At 39.3% G+C, this 25,317-nt stretch overlaps 1 protein-coding gene across 1 annotated transcript in view; it reads right to left on the reverse strand.

The window, feature by feature from the left end:
- Positions 1-25,317, reverse strand: part of F13A1 (coagulation factor XIII A chain) — a 186,044-nt gene that overhangs the window by 80,298 nt on the left and 80,429 nt on the right. Inside the window, exons 7-8 of the mRNA XM_032140410.2 lie at positions 8,150-8,324; positions 5,499-5,637 (exon numbers count right to left, since the gene is read on the reverse strand). Coding sequence (XP_031996301.1) covers positions 5,499-5,637; positions 8,150-8,324 — 314 coding nt within the window. The remainder of the gene's footprint in view (positions 1-5,498; positions 5,638-8,149; positions 8,325-25,317) is intronic.

Raw genomic sequence — 25,317 nt, forward strand, 5'->3', positions numbered from 1 at the left:
CCAGGTTCACGCCCTTCTCCTGCCTCAGCCTCCCGAGTAGCTGGGACTAAAGGCACCTGCCACCATGCCCAGCTAATTTTTTTGTATTTTTAGTAGAGATGGGATTTTACCGTGTTAGCCAGGATGGTCTTGATCTCCTGACCTTGTGATCCACCTGCCTAAGTTGCTGGGATTACAGGCATGAGCCACTGTGCCAGGCTGTGAGGTATATTTTAATAAGGATGTTAATTATTATTTTTTTTTTTTTTGAGACCAAGTCTCACTCTGTCACCCAGGCTAGAGGAATACAGTGGCATGATCTTGGCTCACTGCAACCTCTGTCTCCCAGGTTCAAGAGATTCTCCTGCCTCAGTCTCCCAAGTAGCTGGGATTACAGGCATGCACCACCACGCCCAGCTAATTTTTTTGTATTTTTAGTAGAGACAGGGTATCACCATGTTGGTCAGTCTGGTCTCGAACTCCTGATCTCAAGTGATCCTCCCACGTTGGCCTCCCAAAGTGCTGGGATTATAGGTGTGAGCCACCATGCCTGGTCAATAAGGATGTTATTTTAAAAAGAATGGGCTCTGGGGCCAGCCCCCTTGGGTTTGTAACTCAGGTTCTGCCACTTATTGGCTGGGATCTTGGTTAAGTTACTGTGCCAATAACAGTAATCACCTTAACATGCTGTTAAGAGGTAGAAGTAAATTAATACACGTCAGCACTTAATCAGGGCATTGCAAAAAAAAAAAAAAAGTATTTTGTGAACATGAGCTACTTTTATTCTTTGAAGGTGGCAAATAATATTTTTTCCAACACTATTATGTGCCTTCAGTGTATATTCTCAGTCCTCTAATGATAAGGCTCATGGTCTAACTCCAGGCGATTTTCCTAAAACCAATTTGGCCAGAAATATGGTTAACAAGAAAATGTTTGAAAATAAACATCTTCGATAACTGTCCAGAATTGGCAACTGCGATGCATCATGGGATATTTTTAAAAACGCTTAAGCATCTTTAGGCAATTTGGTCTACATTCTGAATTTTTCTTCTATACTATTTTACTTGTAATTCGTTTTTAGATCATTCTGCTTTGCAGACAGTGATTAAAATTGAAGATAATTTTACAATATAAAAGTCCAACTAGATGAGTCACACAGAGCATCTAAAATAATGTATAGAAGAACAATCTCAATTTCAAAAGTGCACCTACAATGTGTAAAACACCGTATGAGTACTGAGGGCATAATGAGAATTAGGATCACACACTGATTAGGGCAGTGTCCCAGGTGTGAAAGCTGGTTAATTTCTGCTCTAAAATGTGTTTTGAACAAGCTTTGTTCATAGATTAAGACCACCCACTGCAGCATGGAGTTTTTATGCATTAAATTTTTTTTCCAACCAAGTCTGTTTATTCAGTGCTTGCTCTATGCCCTGCACACTGTTATATGCTAACAAAACAACAAAAATAAAATAGATCAGGCACTGCTGCCCCTGTGGGTGGGTGCATTCTGGTGGGGAAAAGCTGAGAGGAGGACACCAACCCTCACCCAGAATCATCCTATCAGACCACATTCACTCCAGCAAAAGAACACAGGGAGGCTTCTTCAATTAGAAGGAGCGAAGCCTTTCACTGAAAAATCTTTCTTGATCCTAGTAAGTGCCACCATCTCTGTCTTTTAAAATTGTTTCCATTTTGACTGTGACCTTGTATAATGAGGTGATCAAGCTGAGCTCTTCCAAGGTGAGGCCAAACCGTTGCTGTCCGCCTGCCCCTCTGAGTAGCCCTGACTTCCTCCTCACTGAGCCCTAATATTCCTATTTGCTGTTTGGACTGCAGCTAAACAGTGAGCAAGCATCTTCATTAAACTGTCCAGTGATTCATAGCTGCCTTCCCCCCAGAGGTTACACATAATTCAGAACTCATCAGCACGCTGGGGACAGGCGGCCGAAATTGCTCCTTCCAGGATCTGCTACCTTGCATTTGCCCACTTGGGGTTTCATTTGCTATCCTGGGATCTAATTACTCTGCCCTGCTGTGCCCTTCTGAAGTTCCTGAGTCCCCAGCCCTCTCCTGAACTGCTAAAGAGCCCAGACCATGGCCCCTGTTGGCGTCAACAGTGGGGCCGCTCTATGCAAAACTGTAGCCCCCCTGAGGTGAGGCTCCCTCTTGGAAGGAAACATCCTTCAGGCAGGGGACCTATGGTGGCAAACCAGGAAGCAGTCTGTCCCTGATGGTCTGCAGTAGTAAGGCGAGAAGGGTCACAGCAAGAGACAGAGCCAAACTTGTCACTCCTGGCTCTGGAGTGTGGCAAGCAGAAAACACCTCTCACACCCTCTCGTACTCTTCCTCTGAGCCTCCCTACTGGCTGATTTCTGCTTTTGGCAGGCTGGGATCTGGCTGAGTCATGGAGAAGAGGACACCCTGAGTCACTGAGACCTAACTGGACAAATGGACTCATCACAAACTGTGCACCATTGGGATCTGAGTGTTGAAGAAGAAATAGATGGTGGAGGATGAGAGATCGTCCTCAGGTCTCCTTTACTTGGAGAGGAGAGGGGCCCCAGCCACATGCCAACCAGGAGCGGGGAAGACAGGGTGAGGTGGGTGTGTTTGACCAGAGCCTGTGGAGGGAGGTAAGCAGGAGGCCAATGGCTCCTGAGATCCTTGCTAGGAAATCCATCAGGCCATGTGTTGCCAGCCTACACTGCAGGGGCCTCGCAGAGGTCAGCTGATGCCTAGCAAATCATTCCCACCCCCACCTCAGCCCCTGTTTAGCCTCCACGCTCACCCTCACCCTCTCCCTTCCTCACCAGCCCTAGGCTCAGGCAGCCCCTGCTTCTTATCAGTGACCAATACTAACTGAATGAGCATCAGGCCTACCTCTATAGTAAGCACTGTACCTGGATGACCTGATTTAATCATTATAGCCACTCCATCAGGAAATGCTAGCTGCTAAGATTACTTTCATTCTACTGATGAAGAAAATGAAGCTCAGAGAGGTGAAGTCATTTTCTCAAAGCCACACAGCAAGTAGCTGCCCAGGCCAGAGCTTGACATAGGGGTGTGGCTGTGGCGATCATGCACTGGCTGATCTGTCTGGGGACAGCCTGCACTAGCCTCCTCAATCCAGGAGAGTTTTAGCCATACTCTTGTTTTCCTGGACCACCTATAACTTCTAAGGTGCATGGGTGTTTGCACTTGTGAGGCCAAGTGTCTGCTTTTTCTTTAAAAATACCCCAAAGTAACAGAAATAGCGCAGTCATCTTAGGACACTGGGCATCCCTCTTTTTCTGACCGCTTTGATGTACTTGGGTTGATGGAAACATATTGCCTCTAAGAAATTCCAGCTGTGTGACTAATAATGAAGGCAATAATAGCAGCTAACGTTCATTAGGCACCTGTTATGCTCGGCTCTGTGCTGAGTGAACAAGGGACTATTGTTCTCTCCGCTTTAGAGGAGAAAAGAGGCACAGAGAGGTTGTGCCTTGCCCAAGGTCACACAGCTTGGGCAGTAGCAGAGCCAAGTCTTGGCCTCAGATCCCACTGAGCCCTTTAATCCCTGTGCTTCACGGTCTGGGCATGTCCTGAGTTGTGCTGGTCTCAGCCCTGCAGTCAGTCACAGCATCTGATCAGGCATCATGTGTTGAAAACCTACTACAAGCCAGGCAAAGGAAGGGAAGAGGAGTCTCGGGCAGTGGTCTGCAGTGGAGGGTGGGTGAGGGTCCCAGGCCAGGAAGAACAGTCCCAGGGTGATGGGATATTTGAGTAAGGCACCAAAGGAACAAATGGTGTCAGGAAAAGGGGAAGTCACTTGGAGCAGGGACCTGAAAGAGGACAGGGTTACCAAGAGCAAGATCTAGCTTCACAATTTTGTATTAATTCTGTTTAGGGCCTGTGGGGTTATTTGTAGGAGTGCCTCATAGGGACTTATTTGATGATGGGAGGTATCTGAATCAAGGAGCTGGGAAGGATAACTTTGAACTGCACATAGCTACAAAGGTTGTGTGTGTGTATGTGTATGTGTGTGTGTCTTGTGTGTGTGTGTGGGTGTGTGTCTGTGTGTGTGTGCGTGTGTTTGTAAGGAAGAGATATGGAGAATGCCAAATAACTATCTTTTTGTCATTTTTAACAATTGCAATGAGTTTTTGGGGTGACTATTTTGGTCTGTTTTGTCATCCCATATACATGCAGGGCTGCTATATTATAATTCTGCAGGCTTAAAGTGTTCTTTAAATTTCTGTTCAATTTACAGAGACAAGGTTTTGTCTTACACATGCCCTCCAGCTTACTATGGCTCAGCTCATTCCCTTCCAATGAACCGAACTATTTTTAATTCATGGTAGCACTTTGCTACTCATTCAGCAATTTCATTTCAACATTCTCCAATGAATGTGTGCCCCTACTGGTGAGTTAATACTGCTTCTACAACTGTGATCCATTCCTGTAACATGAGGAAATTCAGGCACTTCTAACTTTTAGTTTTGCTTAAAATGAACTTGTAACTTCCTACCATCCCCATTGGATGCTTGTGTAACAGATAGTATTTTAGCCTTATTATTTGTGCATGGGACTCATTTTTGGCTTAGAAGTTCTACCTAGCTCAATGCCTGACCACAGAGAAACTTATGCCCCAATTTCCTCCCACACAGACCTTGATAAAAATTCTTCCTACTTAAACTCTTAGGATTTTTTTCCTTTCTTCTTAGTGTATGGATTTGGACTTACGGGGTCTCAAGGAGAAATGGAATTTCCCTGGGATCTTAAGCTCCCTCTAGCCAGCTTGTGATAAAGCTGTTCAGGGCAGTGAGAGAACCCCACAGCTGGTTTTGGGGAAGAATTTCAGCTTTACTCCCATTTCTATATCTCAATGAAAGGTGACAATATAATCAAGGAGAATCTCATTTTTACATTCAAAAAGAAATCCTATACTGCTGAAGTCATTTAAAAGGTTGTGGTTAATGGTCAGAAGCATTTGGGTTTATTCCCAGCTCACCAGATGTATGATCGTGAGCAAGCCTTTTGGGGCCTCAGTTTCCTCATTTGTAAATGGGGATATTAATAACATCCACCTGATACCACTAAAAAGAACTGGATAAGATCATGCATACACAAAGACTGATGCACAGTAAATGCTAAATAAATGTTAGCTCTATTAGTCCCAGGGCACTGACCCAGAGAATGCTTGGCTCCAATACTTCTGCTATTAACTGTAATATTAATATATCAAGGTAGAGAGGAACTAGTATAGGCATATGCAGCAGCTAAGACTATGACCTTTTTATGGTGGTTGCTGTTATAAGGAATGATTGATTTTTATCACTAGGAACCCAAACTGTCTCTTCAGTAACATTTCTAATTCATTTGCTAAAACATTCTTTGACAATCAGACTTTTCTGCCTATGCCGTTGAATGGTCCTCAAAATAGAACAGAAACATCAGATTGAGTCTATCTTGTGGTAAATGTGTAACATTACTATAATGTGACATCAGCCAATGCCATTGTCAATCAAACTCACCACACTGAATCCTTGGTGAGTTTGGAATTCACATTCCCATCTTCTTCCAGGAAGATGTCCATTTGCAAATTGGCATCATTATCATGGGCAGAGAAATAATTGGTAACAATTCTTGCTGGTATTCCAAGGCATCGTAAAACTACAGGAAAGGACAGACCACAGCTAAACACATCACCAGCATTTAATAAACACGTGAAAAAATCCTTCTTGTAGGGGACTTTCTTCCTGACCAAACTGAAAAGCCCTTTGGACATGTTATCCTCAAATGTTCCATGCTGGAAAAGGGTGGTCATTCAACCCCATGGTGGTGGTAGAGAGAAATCGTGCTGTGTGATCCTTCAGAATTGCAGCTGGTGTCAAATGAAGCCAACTAGAGTAGAATCCCAACAGGGTTCTAACTGTTTCGTTTCTAAGCATATGATCATCAATGTGGTATTATTTTAGTCCCATGAGTAGGACTATGTTCCTGAAAATACAATTTTAAAAACCCACTAATAGGAAGTTAGGAATTTATAGAGCAGGTCCTTGGTGGAGTTTGCTATCTTGGCCAGAACTTGCTCCTGTGACATGCATTGGAGGGTGACACAACAGATTCATTTTAATTCATTTTAATAGATAATAAATTATCTGAATACCTTTCTTGCCATATGTACCTATTGATTAAACTTAATCCAAATGCCCTCCCGGGCTCCCAGGACACCAGACATCAGGGCTCATTGAAACTAATTCAGCTGACAATTTTAAGATTAATGACTTGGCTTGTCTTTTTATTTTCTCCTTCAGAATAGTTTAGCATTTTTAACCAAAGACTACCCACCTCCTTCAACAGAACAACCTTGGAAGTCCAAATTGGAATCTGGTAGAGATTCAAGGGTCCCCCTCCTTAAAGGACTTGATCTTAATGCCCCAAACAACAGTGACAGCTGCCACGGGCCGCCCGTTCCCATCTTCCTTTCTTGATTTTCAGCTCTGTTCACCCAGGGTCTTACCAATAAAACAATTGCCACTCCCATTCTGTTTCTGGCTGAACACTGATTCACATTATCCCAGACACTACTTGGTCAAGAGTCTGCCTTACTCATAATTTCAAGAAAGTGAGGCTTGACTTTAGGGCACCTGTTCCTCCTTCCCCCAATTTCCATCTTCAGGTTTACTCTCATTGTGACTTCCCCACTGTGTGTTTCTGCCTTTTCTTAATTTACCGCCAAAGCCTGCTTTCAGGCATAGATTGGATAACCTTTTTATGCCAAAGACATGAATGGATGTAAGGTGTTCACTATTTTATCTTGTTGTGAGCCGGAAGGAATTACACTGGGATAGTGAAACTGTAGGCATGGGGAGAACTTGGGTCCTTTCTGTCTTCCTAAAATCATTCCACAAGAGTGGTTGCCTCTGTTGGGCATCTTTTACCTTGTCTTGGTTTGGGAGCCTCGAGGGAGGGGATGACCTCCAGCCTTTAACCTACCATGAAGTTCAGGCTTCTATCTGGAACTTCAGAGACCAGTGCTTCTAGGGGACTATACTTTTGATTTTCATTTCTCCCAAGAAATATGTATTCCTTCTTCCCTGGGTTATATTTAAATGGCTAAGAAAATAATCTTATCCTGTTTAATACTACGGGAAAACAAAACAAAACAAAACTCGTGACTTTTTTTTTTTTTTTAATTTAGATCACCAAGTCTTAGACTGTTGAGACTTTGAGCTAAAACAAATAGGTTTTGTAATCATTTTTTAAAATGACCTCCCTCCAGCCTCCAAACCCTCCCTTTGTTTTTGATTTAAAAAATGTTAACTAGGTAAAAATTCTTTATTAATAAGCAAGCAGAAAGGACACCCCAACTTGAGCTTAATGTTTCTCCAAGGCTGTAGAAATGGCTTGTGAATGAAAATCATTACCAATGATGAAGACATACTGAAATAAATGTATTTTTAAAAATATCCACTGAATTAATTGTAATATCATCTGGGCCTAGAGAGGCAAATGCCACTTTGAAAAATGATGCATGATGCTGAAGATAATAGTTCTGTTCTCATATGCTTTCTTCTACAGATTGGATGTTGGGTGGATTAAAAACCAGAGGGGAAACTGGAGAGGGAAAGATTGTTCATTATGTTCTGATCTCTAATTGCTCAGGGGCATTGAGACATGTGGAAAAATGAATATGAGACCACCTGCTATAATATCTTCCATAACTGGGATAAAAATTAAGTGGATATATTTATAAAATTTTCAATAAATAAATACGCATATTTATACAACTTCTCAATGAGAAATAAGCAATGTATATCTTTCCTTATTTATTATTTTAGTTTTAACCGTTTTAGTTTTTTTAAAATGTGGTGGCTGAAAAGAAAATGGCTTTTTTCTCTATATTTTTACTGTAACCCTCTATTTCTTTGGGTGTTAAGTGATAGATTACACAGGAAATAGTCTATCATTCTTTCTATACAGATTCTGCAGTCAAAGAGAAACTATGAGCATATTTGGCCCACTACAATTTCATTATGCATTGACCACATCCCAGAATGCTTACCCATAAATTCCATAGTGTCAACAGGGGCTGTTATGTCTCTCTGTTAGGTTATAGATAAAATGTCTTAAAGTGACATTTCCTTTACATTAAAAAGAAATTACTCTATTGGATACTTACATGTGTTAAAGACACCAGCAAAAACCCAGCATTGGCCATACCGAACTGGATTCTCAGAGCTCCGGTATTCCAACAGAATGTCAACACTTCCAGTCCAGGCCGATGGGGGGACGCCATAGGCATAGATATTGTCCCAGGATCCAACAAGGACACCTTCGTCATCTTTGGCATTCACCTAAATGAGCCCATGAGAAGTGAGAAGGAAGAAAGTTCATTTAGGTTTGTCTACTCTAGGCTATGCATGGCGCAAGCTATGGCTGCCATTGCCTTCTATATGTTGTGCTCAGTGAAAAGAGTTCCACTTCTGTTCAATTTACCATTACATTGTCAGAAAAAAAAAGACGCAAAAACTAAATGTGCAAGAGGAGACCAAATAACCAAGATTGCCTGTTAAATAGCATATTATTATAGCAAGGCAAAGTTGAACAGCAGATAGGAGTGTGACAGCTATCTGATTGGAAGAAGACATACATAGGACACTTGATTTGGGCTAGATTAGTGCTCAAGAATGATGTGGGGAAGAGAGGAAGAAGACCTACAAAAGATAAAATCTCAAGTAGGGATCTTGTCATGGTGGAAAGAGAATTCAAAACTCACAAATGAGAAGTTAGTGGTCTAATGGATTTTGACTTTCATTTTGAGTGGTAGACTCTAATGACTTGAAAAAGTTAACAGACGTTGTCTTGGAATCATTAAGAGTTAAGAAAATAGATTCCTATGGGATGCTTACAGAGGGTTTTTTGTTTTTGTTTCTTTTTTCTTTTCTTGTCTTTCTTTTTCTCTCTCTTTCTTTCTTTTTAAGATAAGGTCTCGATCTGTCACGCAGGCTGGAATGCAGTGGCACAGTCGTGGTTCACTGTAGCCTCGAACTCTCAGGCTTAAGTGATCCTCCCTCTTCAGCCTCCCGAGTAGCTAGAACTACAGGTGCATGCTCGGCTAATTAAATTTTTTTTTTTTTTTTGTAGAGCCAGGGTTTTCCTATGTTGCCCAGGCTAGTCTTGAACTCCTGGGCTCAAGTGATTCTCCTGTCTCAGCCTTCCAAAGAGTTGGAATTATAGGCATAAGTCACCATGCCTGGCCCAGAGCTTCTTTTTTCCTTTGTAAAATTCACTTAAGTATTCCTTCTTATGATTGTTTAAACAGATTAAAGTTTTAGAGTTTTCTTAGAAGGTATTTCTATTTCCATAAAGAACCTGGGATGTTATGGTTTAAATATGGAGGAGACTTTAGCAGAGAAAGGCAATCCTGAATATCTGGGAAAAACTTGCCACACCTTCAGACTACATTCATCTTATAGCAGCAGACCTGAAGTTCAGGAGCAAAGACGTTTTGTGTTTAGATAATAGAACAAAGGCCAAGAGGTAACAGTTTCAAGGCATCTTGCCAGTTTTTTCTGGGCACTGCTGAATCTACCTCTCTTGGTGTAACGTTGATCATGTTTAATTACAGTCAGAAGAGTTTAGGTAGGAAGTACAGGAGCTTTTCCAAAACCTGGTGCCATTTCAACAGTGTTTACGTTGACATTACAATGGTGTTGAGCCTTGCTACTTGAGGCATCCATGGATCAGCAATATTGGCATTCCCTGGGAGCTTGTTGGAAATTCAGAATCTCAGGCCCCTCCCAGAACTCTTGAATAAGAATTTGCATTTTTACAAGATAGCTGGGTGATTTGTGTGCACATTAGTTTAGAAGCACATGTCTGAGTTATAATGCAGACATTAGTAAGCAATGTGAAACATATGATTGAAGCATGTGTGTTTTGATTATGAAAAATCACAGAAGAGACATTAGAACATGGTGAGCTTTTATGGGTTTGCTGCCTCACCAACTAACAACTAACTAACAACTCAGCCTCTTTTTGCCTAGACCCCCCTTTTTGACTTGCTGTGTCTAGTTGTAGAGAAGTCTGTCTTCACCACTGGCTTATCAATTCATTGGGAACAAAGAAAAAAAATCTCCGTCTTTCTGAGTTTTACCAAGTGTTAGCAAAGACTGGATGCTCTGTAGTTGTTCAATAATCACTTATATAGTCAACAAGCATATAGGAAATGTACATTTGAGTAAGAATAAGACCTTATGCCTGGAGAGAGATGGTCAAGAAACCAATCAAGTGGATGTAAGGATTACTGATATTAAGACAGAAAAATGTAGAGGTAGAGCAGGAACCTGAGGAAGGGAGTTATCAGTTAGGTTGGAGGGTGGTTGTGGTGATGCTGGGGGGCCTAATAGAGGGAGATGACATGCAAACTGGCCAGAAAAGGCCATCTACATAGTGGAAACAGTTTTAATAAATGTGTAGTGTCATGAAACAATATGGCAGGCTCTGGGACCTGCTAGGAGCTCTGCATGGGTATTATGTAAGTAGGCAATACTGAATGAAATAAAAAAAAATACTGGAAGAAAATATGCAAGATGCGCAAGCATCTTTTACTGCGGATGGCAGATCCTTCACTGAAATTTGAGATTTACTCTGGCACTGAGTGGCATTTCCCAAGGAGGGTCCCTTCTGGGGAGTGTTGTCTAGAAGATCACTATTCAATTTGGTTTAGACATGCTATTTTCCCCCTTTAACGCTGTGTCCAGTCAGGTTAAAGTGAAGAAGAACTTCAGTAACCATACAGTTAATTTGTTCAATGTAGGAAAAAATGAACTCTTTGGGGGTCTCTAAAAGACTTTGTTCAGCTAATTGCAAACTCATGCCTTTGATATAAATTTTGACTTTAGCTTATAGAGTCATGAAATGACTGGAGTGCAGCAGGCTTTAGCCAAACATTCTGGCTATATTAAAGATCAGTACTTCTCCTTGCAGTTGGATTGATTATTTAAAAATCTGTATCCATTATCGTGAAGATTGAAGAATGCCTTGGTAGGCTATGACGTGGTTTGGTCTTTGTGGGTAGGTAGGTTTAGCTTTGAACTCACATTATCATTCCCTTATCACTGAGACATAAAATAGGCTCTATGAATTTCAGAGGTAAAGGCTCCTAAATTGTGGTCCTGATAACTGATTTTCAAACAGATAGCCATTAATTACAAGGGCTATTTATAGCATAGGGCTGAACTCAATCAGCTAATGGGAAGAGTAAGGAAAAAAAGCTCTGTCCTCTACAGACCTTTTAATTGTTAATGCTGAGCTGTTCCCCTGTTGCTGGATAAATCACAACTCTCATTTATTAGCATTTGGGCAGATTAGCTACTGTTTTGTAGTTAGAACATTGATTTCTGGGGAGCTCAGGCCCTGAAAGAGGTGAGTTTTTAGTGACAGATGTAAAGGGTTAAAATAATATCTCCCCTCCTAAACAGCAAGATATGTTTGGAGGACATGTTTGTCATTTTACATGCCACAGTTGGCTGTTTTAACACCCTCTCATGAACTCAGGGTTTGACCAGTGGCAGAATAAAGGGTCTTGGTCTTGGGTCACTGGTGGTCAAGTAGACAATACAAGTCCAGGACTATGTACAGGAGGCATTATTCAACTTCATTAAGGCTACACTAAATTGCCCTCCCATAATACCTACAAAATTGGAAAAAAAATTTCAAAAACCCCTAAAAGTCATTATCAGCAACCTCAGTGGCATAATATAATGCAATAAACTTCAAAACATGGTGCCAACAAAAGATGAGGATTATGGAGTGAAGCAGAGAGGCAACATGGCTCAGCTCCTAACCTTAACCATCTTACCGGCTAGTCAACAAAAACCTGAGATTTCTAATTTATATTTCAAAATATAGAAAGTTATAATTAAAATGTTGATCTTTTTGGTGAGGCATATAATCCCAGCACTTTCAGAGAACGAGGGAGATGGATCACTTGAGGTCAGGAGGTCAAGACCAGCCTAGCCAACATGGTGAAACCCCGTCTCTACTAAAAATACAAAAACTAGCTGGGCATAGTGGCACATGCCTGTAGTCCCCGCTACTCTGGAGGCTGAGTTAGGAGAATCGCTTGAACCCGAGAGGCAGAGGTTGCAGTGAGCTGACTGCACCACTGCAGTCCAGCCTGGGCAACAGAGTGAGATCTTGTCTCAAAAAAAAAAACAAAACAAAACAAAAACCTGATCTTTTTATTGTTCTGAACAGAATGGTGGAAACACCTGCTGTGGAGAAATGAGTGAAAAAGGGTCTGCACCTTACAAGAGGTAGAGATTCTGGAACACAATTGGGAAACAATACAAGCTGAGCGTATCCCCCAATGGAACTGAGATATAACTCCAGTTGGAGGGGGTGGGTTCTGGAATGACAGATGTAGGAGAATCTTAAGGGAAAGAGTAGACCCTAAGCGTGCTACCAAAGATTGTTCATCTTCTAAAACTGTATTCCTCACTCCAATCTCTTGCAGAGTACTGAAGAGTAGATAGAATGCGGTACATTGGCCTCAAATTGTAGTTCAGTAGTGAGATCAAATTAATCTTAGATTGAGAAGAATTTCATTTATTACAGCAAATAGAACGTCTAGAGACAAGAATGATGCAAGTTTGAGCACAAATATAGGGAAAAGAAACTGCATGCAGAGGAAGAGACAGAAAGAGAGAGAGGGAGGTATCATGAAAAAATATACATAGAAGAAAACAAAATTAAGGAGCATAAGTCATTTCCTCACAACCTTTTAGGAGATCACAGACCAAAGCAACAAATTGAGGACCAAATCCTACCATTACAGAGCTAATAATAAATTATAAACGGCAAGAAACAGAATACATATTATTAAAAATAAAAATTAATGACATAGAAGAAAACTTGAGATATCAAAGAAAATACTAATAAAAAACCAAAGTGATGAACTATTTAGAGAGATTCTAATAGTTCCATAGTTATGGAAAACAAAGATGATACAACATAAAGATAATTAGTGTCCTTCAAATAGAGAACCCAAGGATTTGGATCATCATGGTGGATGGGAGGCAGGATTAGATTGCAGCTCTGGACAGAGCAGCATATGGAGGCTCGTACTGTAAATTTGAGATCCAGGTCGACTGCAAGAACAAACCAGCAATCCTGAGAGGACCCACAGCCTCTCTGAAGGAAGCAGACTGCTCCTGCAGGACCCGAGAGACCCCCCCAAAATATTGTGAGTGTCCCAACTGCAGAAGTGGGAAAGGGAGACCCTCCTCTCCCAAACACAAATCTCCACTGGAGAAGCTGAAGGTCTGTCTGTGGTAGAAGTTTCCTACTTCAACTAGAGCTGGGTCAACTTGGAGAGCTGAGGGAAATATACGGGTAGAGGAAGTAGCAGAAAGGCCATGGGAGCTTGCTAGGTCCCCTAGCAGGCCATCCCTGCCTGGCACCACAGAGATCCATCAGAAGGGTGGACAGAGGAGCAGAGGATAAAACTCCACATAGAGAAGGAAATCTCTAGCTGAACTTTGTAGCAATTTGAATGGGGTGAGAAGCCTCCTGGCCAGAACTTGGGGGAGGGTGCAAATCCGGTGTGCAGACTCCACAGGTGTGGAATAACCAAGCCCCTTTCTTTTGCAGCTGGGAGGTGGGTAGACCAGGTCAGGTTTTCAAGCCCATCTTGCCCTCTGCCTGGAAATGGACTTAGGGCTGTTGAGGGGGGCACGGTAGGAGTGACACCGGCCCTTTGGTTTGCACGGCAGCTGGGTGACTCCTGTGACTGCCAGCTTCCCCCCACTTCCCTGACAACCTGCATGACTCAGCAGAGGCAGCAATAATCCTCAGGTACACAGCTCCAGTGACCTGGAAATCTCACCCTCGACCCCCACAGCAGCTGCAGCAAGACCTGCCCAAGGAGAGTCTGAGCTCAGACACGCCTAGCCCAGCCCCCAGTTGATGGTCCTTTCCTACCTACCCTGTTAGTGGAAGACAAAGGGCATATAATCTTGGGAGTTCTGGGGCCCTGCCCACCGCTGGTTCCTCCCCATACTACCACAGCTAATGCTCTCTGGAAAATGCCACCTCCTGGCAGGGGGCCAACCAGCACAAGAATAGAGCATTAAACACCAAAGCTAAGAACCCTAACAGTGTCCATTGTACCCTCTGCCACCTCCACCGGAACAGGCGCTGGTATCCATGGCTGAGAGACCCAGAGATGGCTCACATCACAGGATTCTGTGTAGATAATGCCCAGTATCACTCCAGACCTGGGTAGACTTGCTGGGTGGGTAGACCCAGAAAAGAGACAATCACTGCAATTTGGCTCACAGGAAGCCACATCCATAGGAAAAGCGGGAGAGTACTACATCAAGGGAACACCCCATGGGACAAAATAAATCTGAACAACAGCCTTCAGCCCTAGACCTTCCCTCTGACAGAGCCTACCCAAATAAGAAGGAACCACAAAACCAACCCTGGTAATATGACAAAACAAGGCTCTTCAACACCCCCCAAAAATCACAATAGTTCACCAGCAATGGATCCAAACAAAGAAGAAATCCCTGATTTACCTGAAAAAGAATTAAGGAGATTAGTTATTAAGCTAAACAGGGAGAGACCAGAGAAAAGTGAAGCCCAATGCAAGGTAATCCAAAAAATGATACAAGAAGTGAAGGGTGAAATATTCAAGGAAATAGATAGCTTAAAGAAAAAACAAGCAAAAATTCAGGAAACTTTGCACACACTTTTAGGAACGCAAATGCTCTGGAAAGTCTCAGCAATAGAATTGAACTAGTAGAAGAAAAAAATTCAGAGTTCAAAGACAAGTTCTTTGAATTAACCCAGTCCAACAAAGACAAAGAAAAAGGAATAAGAAAATATGAACAAAGCCCCCAAGAAGTCTGGGATTATGTTAAATGACCAAACCTAAGAATAACCGGTGTTCCTGAGGAAGAAGGTAATTCTGAAAGCTTGGAAAATGTATTTGGGGTAATAATTGAGGAATACTTCCCTGGCCTTGCTAGAGACCTAGACATCCAAATACAAGAAGCACAAACAACACCCAGGAAATTCATCGCAAAAAGATCTTTGCCTGGGCACATTGTCATTAGGTTATCTAAAGTTAAGACAAAGGAAAGAATCTTAAGAGCTGTGAGACAGAAGCATCAGGTAACCTATAAAAGAAAACCTATCAGATGAACAGCGGATTTCTCAGCAGAAACCCTATAATCTAGAAGAGATTGGAACCCTATCTTCAACCTCTTCAAGCAAAACAATTATCAGGCAAGAATTTTGTATCCAGCGAAACTAAGCATAATATATGAAAGAAAGATACAGTCTTTTTCAGACAAACAGATGCTGAGAAAATTCACCATTACCAAGCCACCACTACAAGAACTGCTAAAAGGAGCTCTAAATCTTGAAGCAAATCCTGGAAACACATCAAAACAGAACTTCTTTAAAGCATAAATCACACAGGACCTATAAAACAAAAATACAAGTTAAAAAGCAAAAACAAAAAACAAACAAAAAAAGTACACAGGCAACAAAGAGCACGATGAATGCAATGGTACCTCACATTTCAATACTAACATTGAATGTAAATGGCCTAAATGCTATATTTAAAAGATACAGAACTGAAGAATGGATAAGAACTCACCAACCGTCTGCTGCCTTCAGGAGACTTACCTAACACATAAGGACTCACATAAACTTAAAGTAAAGGGGTGGAAAAAGGCATTTCATGCAAATGGACACCAAAAGTGAGCAGGGGTAGCTATTCTTATATCAGACAAAACAAACTTTAAAGCAACAGCAGTTAAAAGAGACAAAGAGGGACATTATATAATGGTAAAAGGCCTTGTCTAACAGGAAAATATCACAATCCTAAACAAATGTGCACAGAACACTGAAGTTCCCAAATTTATAAAACAAAAACTAATAGACCTAAGAAATGAGATAGTAAGACAATAGTAGTGGGGGACTTCAGTACTCCACTGACAGCACTAGACAGGTCATCAAGACAGAAAGTCAACAAAGAAACAATGGATTTAAACTACACCTTGGAACAAATGGACTTAACAGATACATACAGAACATTTCATCCAACAACCACAGAACACACATTCTAATCAACAGTGCATAAAACTTTCTCCAAGGTAGACCATATGATAAGCCATAAAATGTGCTTCAATAAATGTAAGAAAATTGGAATTATATCAAGCATTCTCTCAGACCACAGTGAAATAAAACTGGAAAGCAACTCTAAAAGAAACCTTCAAAACCATGGAAATACATGGAAATCAAGTAACTTGCTCCTGAATGAGCATTGGGTCAAAAACAAAATCAAGATGAAAATTAAAAAATTCTTTGAACTGAATGACAATAATGACACAACCTATCAAAGCCTCTGGGATATGGCAAAGGCAGTGCTAGGAGGAAAGTTCATAGCCCTAAAGGCCTACATAAAAAAGACCAAAAGAGCACAAACTGACATTCTAAGGTTACACCTCAAGGAACTAGAGAAACAAGAAAAAACAAAACCCTAACCCAGCAGAAGAAAAGAAATAACCAAGACCAGAGCAGAACTAAACAAAATTGAAACAAACAAACAAAAATACAAAAGATAAATGAAACAAAAAGCTGGTTATTTGAAAAGATAAATAAAATTGATAGATCATTAGCAAAATTAACCAAGAAAAGAAGAGAGAAAATCCAAATAACCTCACTAAGAAACGAAACAGGAGATATTACAACTGACACCACTGAAATACAAAAGATCATTCAAGGCTGCTATGAACACCTTAACACACATAAACTATAAAATCTAGAAGAGATGGATAAATTCCTGGAAAAATACAACCCTCCTAGCTTAAGTCAGGAAGAATTAGATATCCTGAACGGACCAATAACAAGCAGTGAAATTGAAATGGTAATTAAAAACTTCTCAACAAAAAAATGTCCAGAAACAGACAGATTCACAGGAGAATTCTACCAGACATTCAAGGAAGAATTGGTACCAATCCTTTTGACACTATTCCACAAGACAGAGAAAGAAGGAACCCTCCCTAATTCATTCTATGAAGCCAGCATCAACCTAATACAAAAACCAGGAAAGGATATAACCAAAAAAGAAAACTACAGACCAATATCTTTGATGAACACAGATGCTAAAATCTCTCACAAAATACTAGCTAACTGAATCCAACAACATATCGAAAAGATAATCCACCATGATAAAGTGGGTTTCATACCAGGAATGTGGACATGGTTTAACATACACAAGTCAATAAATGTGATACACCACATACAGAATTAAAAACAAAAATCACATGATCATCTCAATAGATTCAGAAAAAGCATTCAACAAAATCCAACATTGCTTTATCATTAAAACTCTCAGCAAAATCAGCATACAAGGGACATACCTTAATGTAATAAAAGCCATCTATGACAAACCCACAGCCAACATAATACTGAATGCGGAAATGTTGGAAGCCATTTCCTCTGAGAACTGGAACAAGACAAGGAGTCCCACTCTCACCACTCCTCTTCAACATAGTACTGGAAGTCCTAGCCAGAGCAATAAGATAAGAGAAAGAAATAAAGGACATCCAAATAGGTAAAGAGGAAGTCAAACTGTCACTGTTTGCTGACGATATGATTGTTTACCTTGAAAACCCCAAGGACTCCTCCAGAAAGCTCCTAGAACTGATTAAAGAATTCAGCAAAGTTTCCAGATACAAGATTAATGTACACAAATCATTAGCTCTTCTATACATCAACAGTGACCAAGTGGAGTATCAAATCAAGCATTCAGCCCCCTTTTACACACATTGTCAAACATGAAGTACTTCAGGGAATATAGTACCTATCATAACCAAACTATTAATACTTGAAAAGTGATATGAAAATAATTAGGGGCTGAGTCAAACAAAGAACTCAGGAACAGAGACTCTGTGATAACAGATTCAGGGGTGAGAAACATCTATGTAAGTTAACCATCTTGGGATTTACAGTTACAGATGAATTTTAAAACTTGATAATATAAAAACAATAATCATCCTAAGAAAAAAGATAGGAGAAAGAGGAGAGGAACAGTGAAAATGGTAATGTTTTAGTGTGTTGGTCTCTCAGTTAATTGATACCATCTAACATTAAAGTATAATTTAAAAGTACATAATTACTTTATTCTTTTAATGGTTTTTATAATTTTTAATAACCTTAGGGAGACCTGTTAAGAAATGATATCTCTTGTAGTGAAGAAATATTTATTTGAAGTTTAATAATTTCTTCTGTTGCAATTTAGTTTCTTTCCTATTAAAGTAAAATTTAATAAAACTTAAAATTAAATAGAATTTGGGTACAATTATATGTAATACTTTTAAATTAAGTAGCATGACACCATTTGGTATAAATACAAACAGATCAATGTAACACAATAGAGAACACAGAAATAGACTCACACAAATACAGTTAACCAATTTGTGATAAAGTTGCAAAGGAAATTTTATGGATAAAGGATAATCATTTCAAAAAATGGGGTGGCATCAATTGGATATTCATATGCAAAAATATGAGCTTTGATTCATACCTTGCACCATATGTAAAAATTAACTCAAAATGAACCTTAGACCTAAATATAAAACCCAGAGTTATAAAACTTCTAAAAGGAAGCAAAGGAGAAAATTGTGTGATCTTAGGTTAGGCAGTTTCCTTAGATAAAATATGAAAAGCATGATCCATAAAAAAATTTGTAAATCAGACTTCATAAAAATTAAGAACTTCTGCTCTTTGAAAGGCCCTGTGAAGAGAATGAAAAAATAAAACTAGAGTGGAAGAAGATATTTGTAAATCCTCTATCTGATTAAAAAAAAAAAACTTGTATCCAGAATATGTAAAGAACACTTGAAACTCAATAGAAAACAAACACAACCTTAAAACAAGAGAAAAATATTGGGACAGATATTCCATCAAAGAAAATACATGGGTGGCCAATCACAACAAAAGATGCTCAGTATCATCAGCTATTAAGGAAATGCAAATCAAAACTACAGCAAAGTAACACTGGACATCTATTTAAAAGTCTAAGATTAAAAAGACTGATCATACGAAGTGTCTGGGAGGATATGGAACACTTGAGACTCTCATATGCTGCTGGTGGGGATGTAAAATGCCCATCCACTTCAGGAAACAGTTTGGTAGTTTCTTAAAAATTAAACCTATGTTTAGCTTATGACCCAGCCACCTCACTCCTAGGTATTTACCTAAGAGAAATAAAAGCTTACGTCTATACAAAGACTTTTACTAAAGTCTTCCAAGCTAAAGTTTCTGGCTTTATTTGTAAGAGGCAAAAACGGAAAATGGCCTAAATGTCCATCCACAAGTAAATACATGGGCAAACAGTGATTCACCCATACAGTGAAACCCTACTACTCAGCAATAAAGAGGAATGAACTACTGAAACAAAAAACAGCATGGATGAAGCTCAGAATACAGTAAGGAAGCATAAAAGAAGCCTCACAAAGAGTGCATACTGCATGATTATATTTGTGTAAAAGTCTAGAAAACACAAATCAATGTATAATGACAGAAGGCTGAGCAGTGATGGGGGATGGTGCACAAAGCAGGGAGTGGTTTAAGGAAGAAATTACAATAAGGAAAATTCTGGGGGCAATGGATATATTCATTATTTTGATTTTAGTGTTCGTTTCATGGGTACATATACATGTCAACATTATCCAATTGTACATTAAGTATGCATATTTTATTGTCAACTAAATCTCAATAAAGTTGTGAAAATCAATGAAGACTTTTAAATTAAACCAGCATCTATAGTATAATATTATTTATGATTTTAAAATTATTTCTCCTGTGTAATTCAAAGAATAGAAATAGCTTTAAAACATGACCCATACTGGACTTCTGTTTAATTTTGATCACTGGAATATGAGCAGATTCTAACTTGATACTGAAAAATAAAGAAATGTGACATTTCTCAATTCTTCAATTTCCTGTAGCTCAGACCTTTACATTTTGTATAGTTACTATTTCTTTCTGCTTTTTTAAAAAAATATGCAAGGGTATTTTTCTCCTCTGTGCACATTTTATATGGCTATGATGAAACAACTTTTCTCTGTTATAAACCTATTATATTCCGTTAAATTTCATTGTTAAAAGTTATGTCCTCATAAAGGCTAGGATTTCTATAACTCTTTTAGAAAATAGTCTTATACCTAATTTTGTCTATAATAGTTTCTTAAAGACCACTGGAAATGAATTTTGATGTTGGGTAACATGAACTAACATCAAAGGCCTAGCATTAAATTTGGCAAGCAGAAGAATTATTTCCTGTAGAAAATCGTTTCCAGGTTTTGTGAACCACAAGTCCCCAGCTACAGTCTGGTGGTGACCAGACTTAATAACAGGCGGAAGTGGTGTGGTGGATGTCAAATTGTGCTTCATGACATGCTAGGGTTTTGCAAAAGAATCTCAGTACTTATGGTGTTGTGGGGTGGGGCAGGTGAGAACTGAATGTTGATAGTCAAGGCTGCAGTCACCACCTTTCTTTAATAATAGCTGCTCTGCTTTTTCTCTTTTATGTATTTGGATTCAATTGCTATTTGAAAAAAATTGTTCTAAAAAATAAAATTTAAAAGGTCACAGTTCTGGGAATGTAGAGATCTGTTTTTGTGCCTGCTATGCCATTTGCCAAGTTACGTCGTAAGGATAGGAAGGGAGATGAGCTGAAGGTCAAGTACTCAGGTTATTCCATGGGCAGGCATCCCAGAAAATGCACAAGGAAAAAGAAATAGGGTAGCAGCAATTCTATTTCTTCCCTTGCCTGGCTCCTCATCCTTGATTTTTTTCTGGGCTTTCATGGCACTTACAACAGCCAGGGTCTCCAAAGGAAAGGAAAATCATCTACCATCTCTTTGGTTTTTCATAGTGGTTTGCTTAATAACAAGCTGTATTCTGTCCTGTTGTTGCTGGAAATGTTATTCTCACTCCCTGGAATGTCCATCCACACTCAAACCTCTTCTTTACCTGGTGCCCTATTGATCCTTTAAAACTCAGCTGGTTTCACTCTGGGAATCTTTACTTATCACCTTGATTTGGATGTCCTTACTCTTTGATCACATAGTACTCTTTGCATAGTACTATCCATTTATCACATTGTATTGTGTCATTGGTTAGACTGTCTTTGTTCTTTTACCAGACTTTATGTTCACAGAAGGAAGGAAGGCACTATGCTGTTTTGACTTTGCATTCCCAGGGCTAGCACAGAATGGGAACTCAATAAGTTCTGTTGAATGAATGGATGTGCTATCACTGGAAGATGGCTATAAGCTACCTTTTAATACTTCTTTAATACATCAAGACAATGGGATAGTTAGAATGCCAATAGGCATTTCATTAAAGTTGGCAAGTCGTTTCCAGAATTTACATAGCAATACAAAGGATCTAGAATAATTAAACATAATATTGAAAAAGAAGAACAAAGATGAATGACTACCTGATTTGAAGGTTTACTAGAGGAAAGCAGTAAAAAAGGCAGTGTGGTATTGTCATAAGGACATACATATAAACTAATGAAACAGGAAAGGGAGTCTAGAAATAGATCCATACTCATATAGACATTTGATTTCTGACAAAGTCACCAAAGCAATTCAATGAAGAAAATGATACTCTTTTCAACAAAGAAAGTCTTTGCAACAAATGAAAGCCTTTCCAACAGTCTTTTCAACAAATGCTGGTGGAACAAATGGATAAATTTGGAAAAAATAAGATTTGATCCCTACCTCACACAACACCAAAAGATAACTCAAGATGGATCATAGACCAAAATGTAAAAGTTCAAATTATAAAGCTTCAAAGATAAAATATAGGAGAAATAATGGCAAACATGGGCAAATAGTGGTTCATATGAAAGTCTTCATGTGAAAAGAACATTTACTGGGGATGACTATTAAAGAACAATGAAAAAATTTGATTTTATAAAATTTAAAAACTTTTGTTACTTAAAATATGCCATTAATAAAATATAACTACAAGCCATAGTTTGGGGAAAATATGTTCTATAAATATCTGACAAATGAGAGGTATATACACAGAGCAACTATAACTTAATAATAAAAGTACAAATGACCCAATAAGAAAATCAGTAGACTTGAAAACATGCTGCATATACATAAATATATATAGCCAATAAATGTATTAAAAGATGCTCAACATCATTAGCCATCAGGGAAATGAAAATTAAAACTACAATGAAATGCCACTGTATACCCATTTGATTGGTTAAAATTAAAAAGTTTCAAGAGATCAAGAATAGGTGAAGCTGTGGAGAAACTGGAACTCTCATACATTGCTGGCAGGAATGTAAAACAGTAGAGCTGCTTTGGAAAACTAGCCAATTCTTATAAAGTTGAATATATACATACTTTCTGATCTAGGCATGCATTCTTTAGCTATTTACTCCAGATATATGAAAACACATACACAAAAACACTTGTACAAGAATGTTTATAGTAACTGTATTCATAATAGCTTCAAATTGGAAACATCTTAAACATCCATATATAGGTGAATGGATAGACAAATTGTGATATACAATACAATAGAATATTTCTTAGTAATGGTAAGGAAAATATTGAAACACATGCAACAGCTGATGGAGTAAGAGAAGCCAGCCCTATTTCTACTGTCTGAATCCATTTATGTAAAGTTTAAGAATAGACAAATGTAACCCATTGCAAGAAATCGGAATAGTAGCTACCTAATGAGGTGGGGATTGACTGGAAGAAGCATGAGGGAAACTGCTTATGGAAATGTCTATATTTTGATTGAGGTGGTGATTACCCCAATCAAAACTCATCGAATTGTGCATTTAATATCCATGACTTTTTACTGTATGTAAATTTTACTTAGATTAAAAAAAACCTGTAACTAACCCTAATGAATAGTAAGAAGCATATAACTACTGATATACGAATGTCCTTTGGTTTATATATGACCCAAGCTCTGACAGGTGTGGGTAATTAGACTCATTTTTCATGATAACTATGACCACAGGAAATTATTAACCTTGTCTCTCTCAGTAACTGAGGATGCTCATTTGGCCAAAACATATTTTACTAATTGACAATAATGAGAGAAATAAGCAAATGTGGGCTGAGGGAGAGAAGCTGAGATTTCAAGGTCTCCAAGTGTGGCCTGCTGTTTTCATTGCCATACCACTGCTGCATGGTGTAGAGCTGGTATAGAACAGGCCTCCAAAAATATCTGAATTAAAGGAATGGACGTATGGGAGAGGGAAAAATGCAGAGCAGGAGGAGGAAAGAGAGAAGGATGTCACAGGAGGAGAGAGGGGAAAGAAAGAGGGTATGAAGGGAACCCAAGGTGCACGAAGCTGTGCATATCCTAAAGGGCTGAGCTGGCTTTGCTTTGCTCCTTTGCTATCCATCTATCCTGGGGATGCTGGCCCCAGGAGACCAGAGCAGCACCAACTGCTCAGCTGGGAGGGAGTGCTGTAAAGCATCCCTGTGCTTCAGAAATAGCCTGTGTGATTACAAAATAGCTGCAGCATTGAAACCTCATTCCAGGAAGCAATTCAGGGAAAGCAGACATTTAGATTGCCCGTGATTATCACATTCGAGAGATGGCTTGTAATAAATGTCTGTTTTTCTCCAAAAATATGGGGTGAAGAGGCATAAGAAATGTGAGCTTAATAATTGAGAAACCAAGCTGTCTGACCACAAATGGAAACTTCATTACACTGCTGGCTGTCACCATAAGAGAAAAAAGATAACATCTGAGCAGTTCATTGTCCCCCACTGCCCCCACCTGAAAGAGAAAGAGTGAATCAGACAGAACATGTAAAAGGCATTATATCTGTATCCAAGGAGCTCATGTGACCTGGAGAGAGGACAGACAGAGGACAAATCCAGGGGAAGTAGAAAGTTGTGTGTGAATTAGTGGGGCCAGGAAACTCATGACCCACCGCCAGTGCTACAAGCAACCTTGGATAAAGTTACTTAACTTCCTGATACCTCAGTCTCTCCACCAGCACTTTGGTTATTTATGGAATGAATTTATGCAATTTCTCAAAAGTGGCTATGAAGATACTTTCTGCTAGATAAATTCTATTTTCCCACTGGCTTCCAATATATTTGTCAATTTTTTAAAAATCTTCAACAAACAGTAATGAAAATCCCTGGTGAATAAGGTGACCTTATGGTATTGTTTACTTTGAATATATTAGAGAATTGCTTTGGGTCTGTACCTCCCATTCATCACTGAATTCCCTGGGTCATTTTAGAATCATAGAAACGACTTTCATTCTTAGAAATACCTTAACTTTAATAGTTTTCTAAAAAATCTTTTTAGAGTTGGTAATTTAGTACTTTACTCTGTTGGACTACAGTAACACTCTTCATTAATATAAATCAGTGGATTCTCCCAAAGTTGTCGCCCTGAGAGCTCCTACTAATTGATATGCGTTACAATTGGAAAGGTTGCAAGGAACACCAGAGGCTTCTGCCTTTTTCTACTGTTCCAAACTGAGGAACTTCATTCCTGACATGAATCATAGAAAGAGACAATAACACTTTTAAATAAAAGCTGATAGGTTTGGAGACCCAGAAGCTCTGGATGGAGACTCAAGTCCATGACGGAATCTACATCTGGCAGTGGTCACCACCTGGGGAATTTTGACCTCTAGGCATCTGCGGGTTAGTAATGCAAGTATGCTGTTGTCACTTTTATAAAAGACCAGATGGAAGTTGTATCTTTACCCCCACAAAGTGACACCGAATCATATTCAGTGTGGTCATACTCATCATGTGGTAGAGATGATTACCACCACCACCACCACCACCACCATTAGAAGTTCCCACTGGCAGTTATATAAATCTGACACAAGAATGGGGTAACAAGGTATTATTACATAATCATGATTTGTTTTGATAGATGAACTTTTCAAAAAATAAAATCCATATGGGTAAATGTGAAAAAGTTCCTTGGTGATTTAACAAGGCCAAGGACAATGCCCATTGAGCACCTGGGTCCTTAGATGTATCTACGACCGTTCACTCCAAAAAAAGAGGTTTAAGCTGCTTTATAAACCAAAGGATGGGTTAGATATTGCTTTGTAATTAAAATTTTTCTTAATAAAACTGTTATGAAAGTACATTGTGACTGGTCTGTATGATCAAGGAATAAACTTTAGAAATAAGTACAAACTTTATATGTTTATTTCTGTCTTTACAGTTCATTTGGGATGACTCAGACGTGAAATTTCTAATCAAAATGAACTTTTAAATGTAATCTGAA

Source organism: Hylobates moloch, unplaced genomic scaffold, assembly GCF_009828535.3.
Source record: "Hylobates moloch isolate HMO894 unplaced genomic scaffold, HMol_V3 SCAFFOLD_20, whole genome shotgun sequence".
Classification (NCBI taxonomy): Eukaryota; Metazoa; Chordata; class Mammalia; order Primates; family Hylobatidae; genus Hylobates; species Hylobates moloch.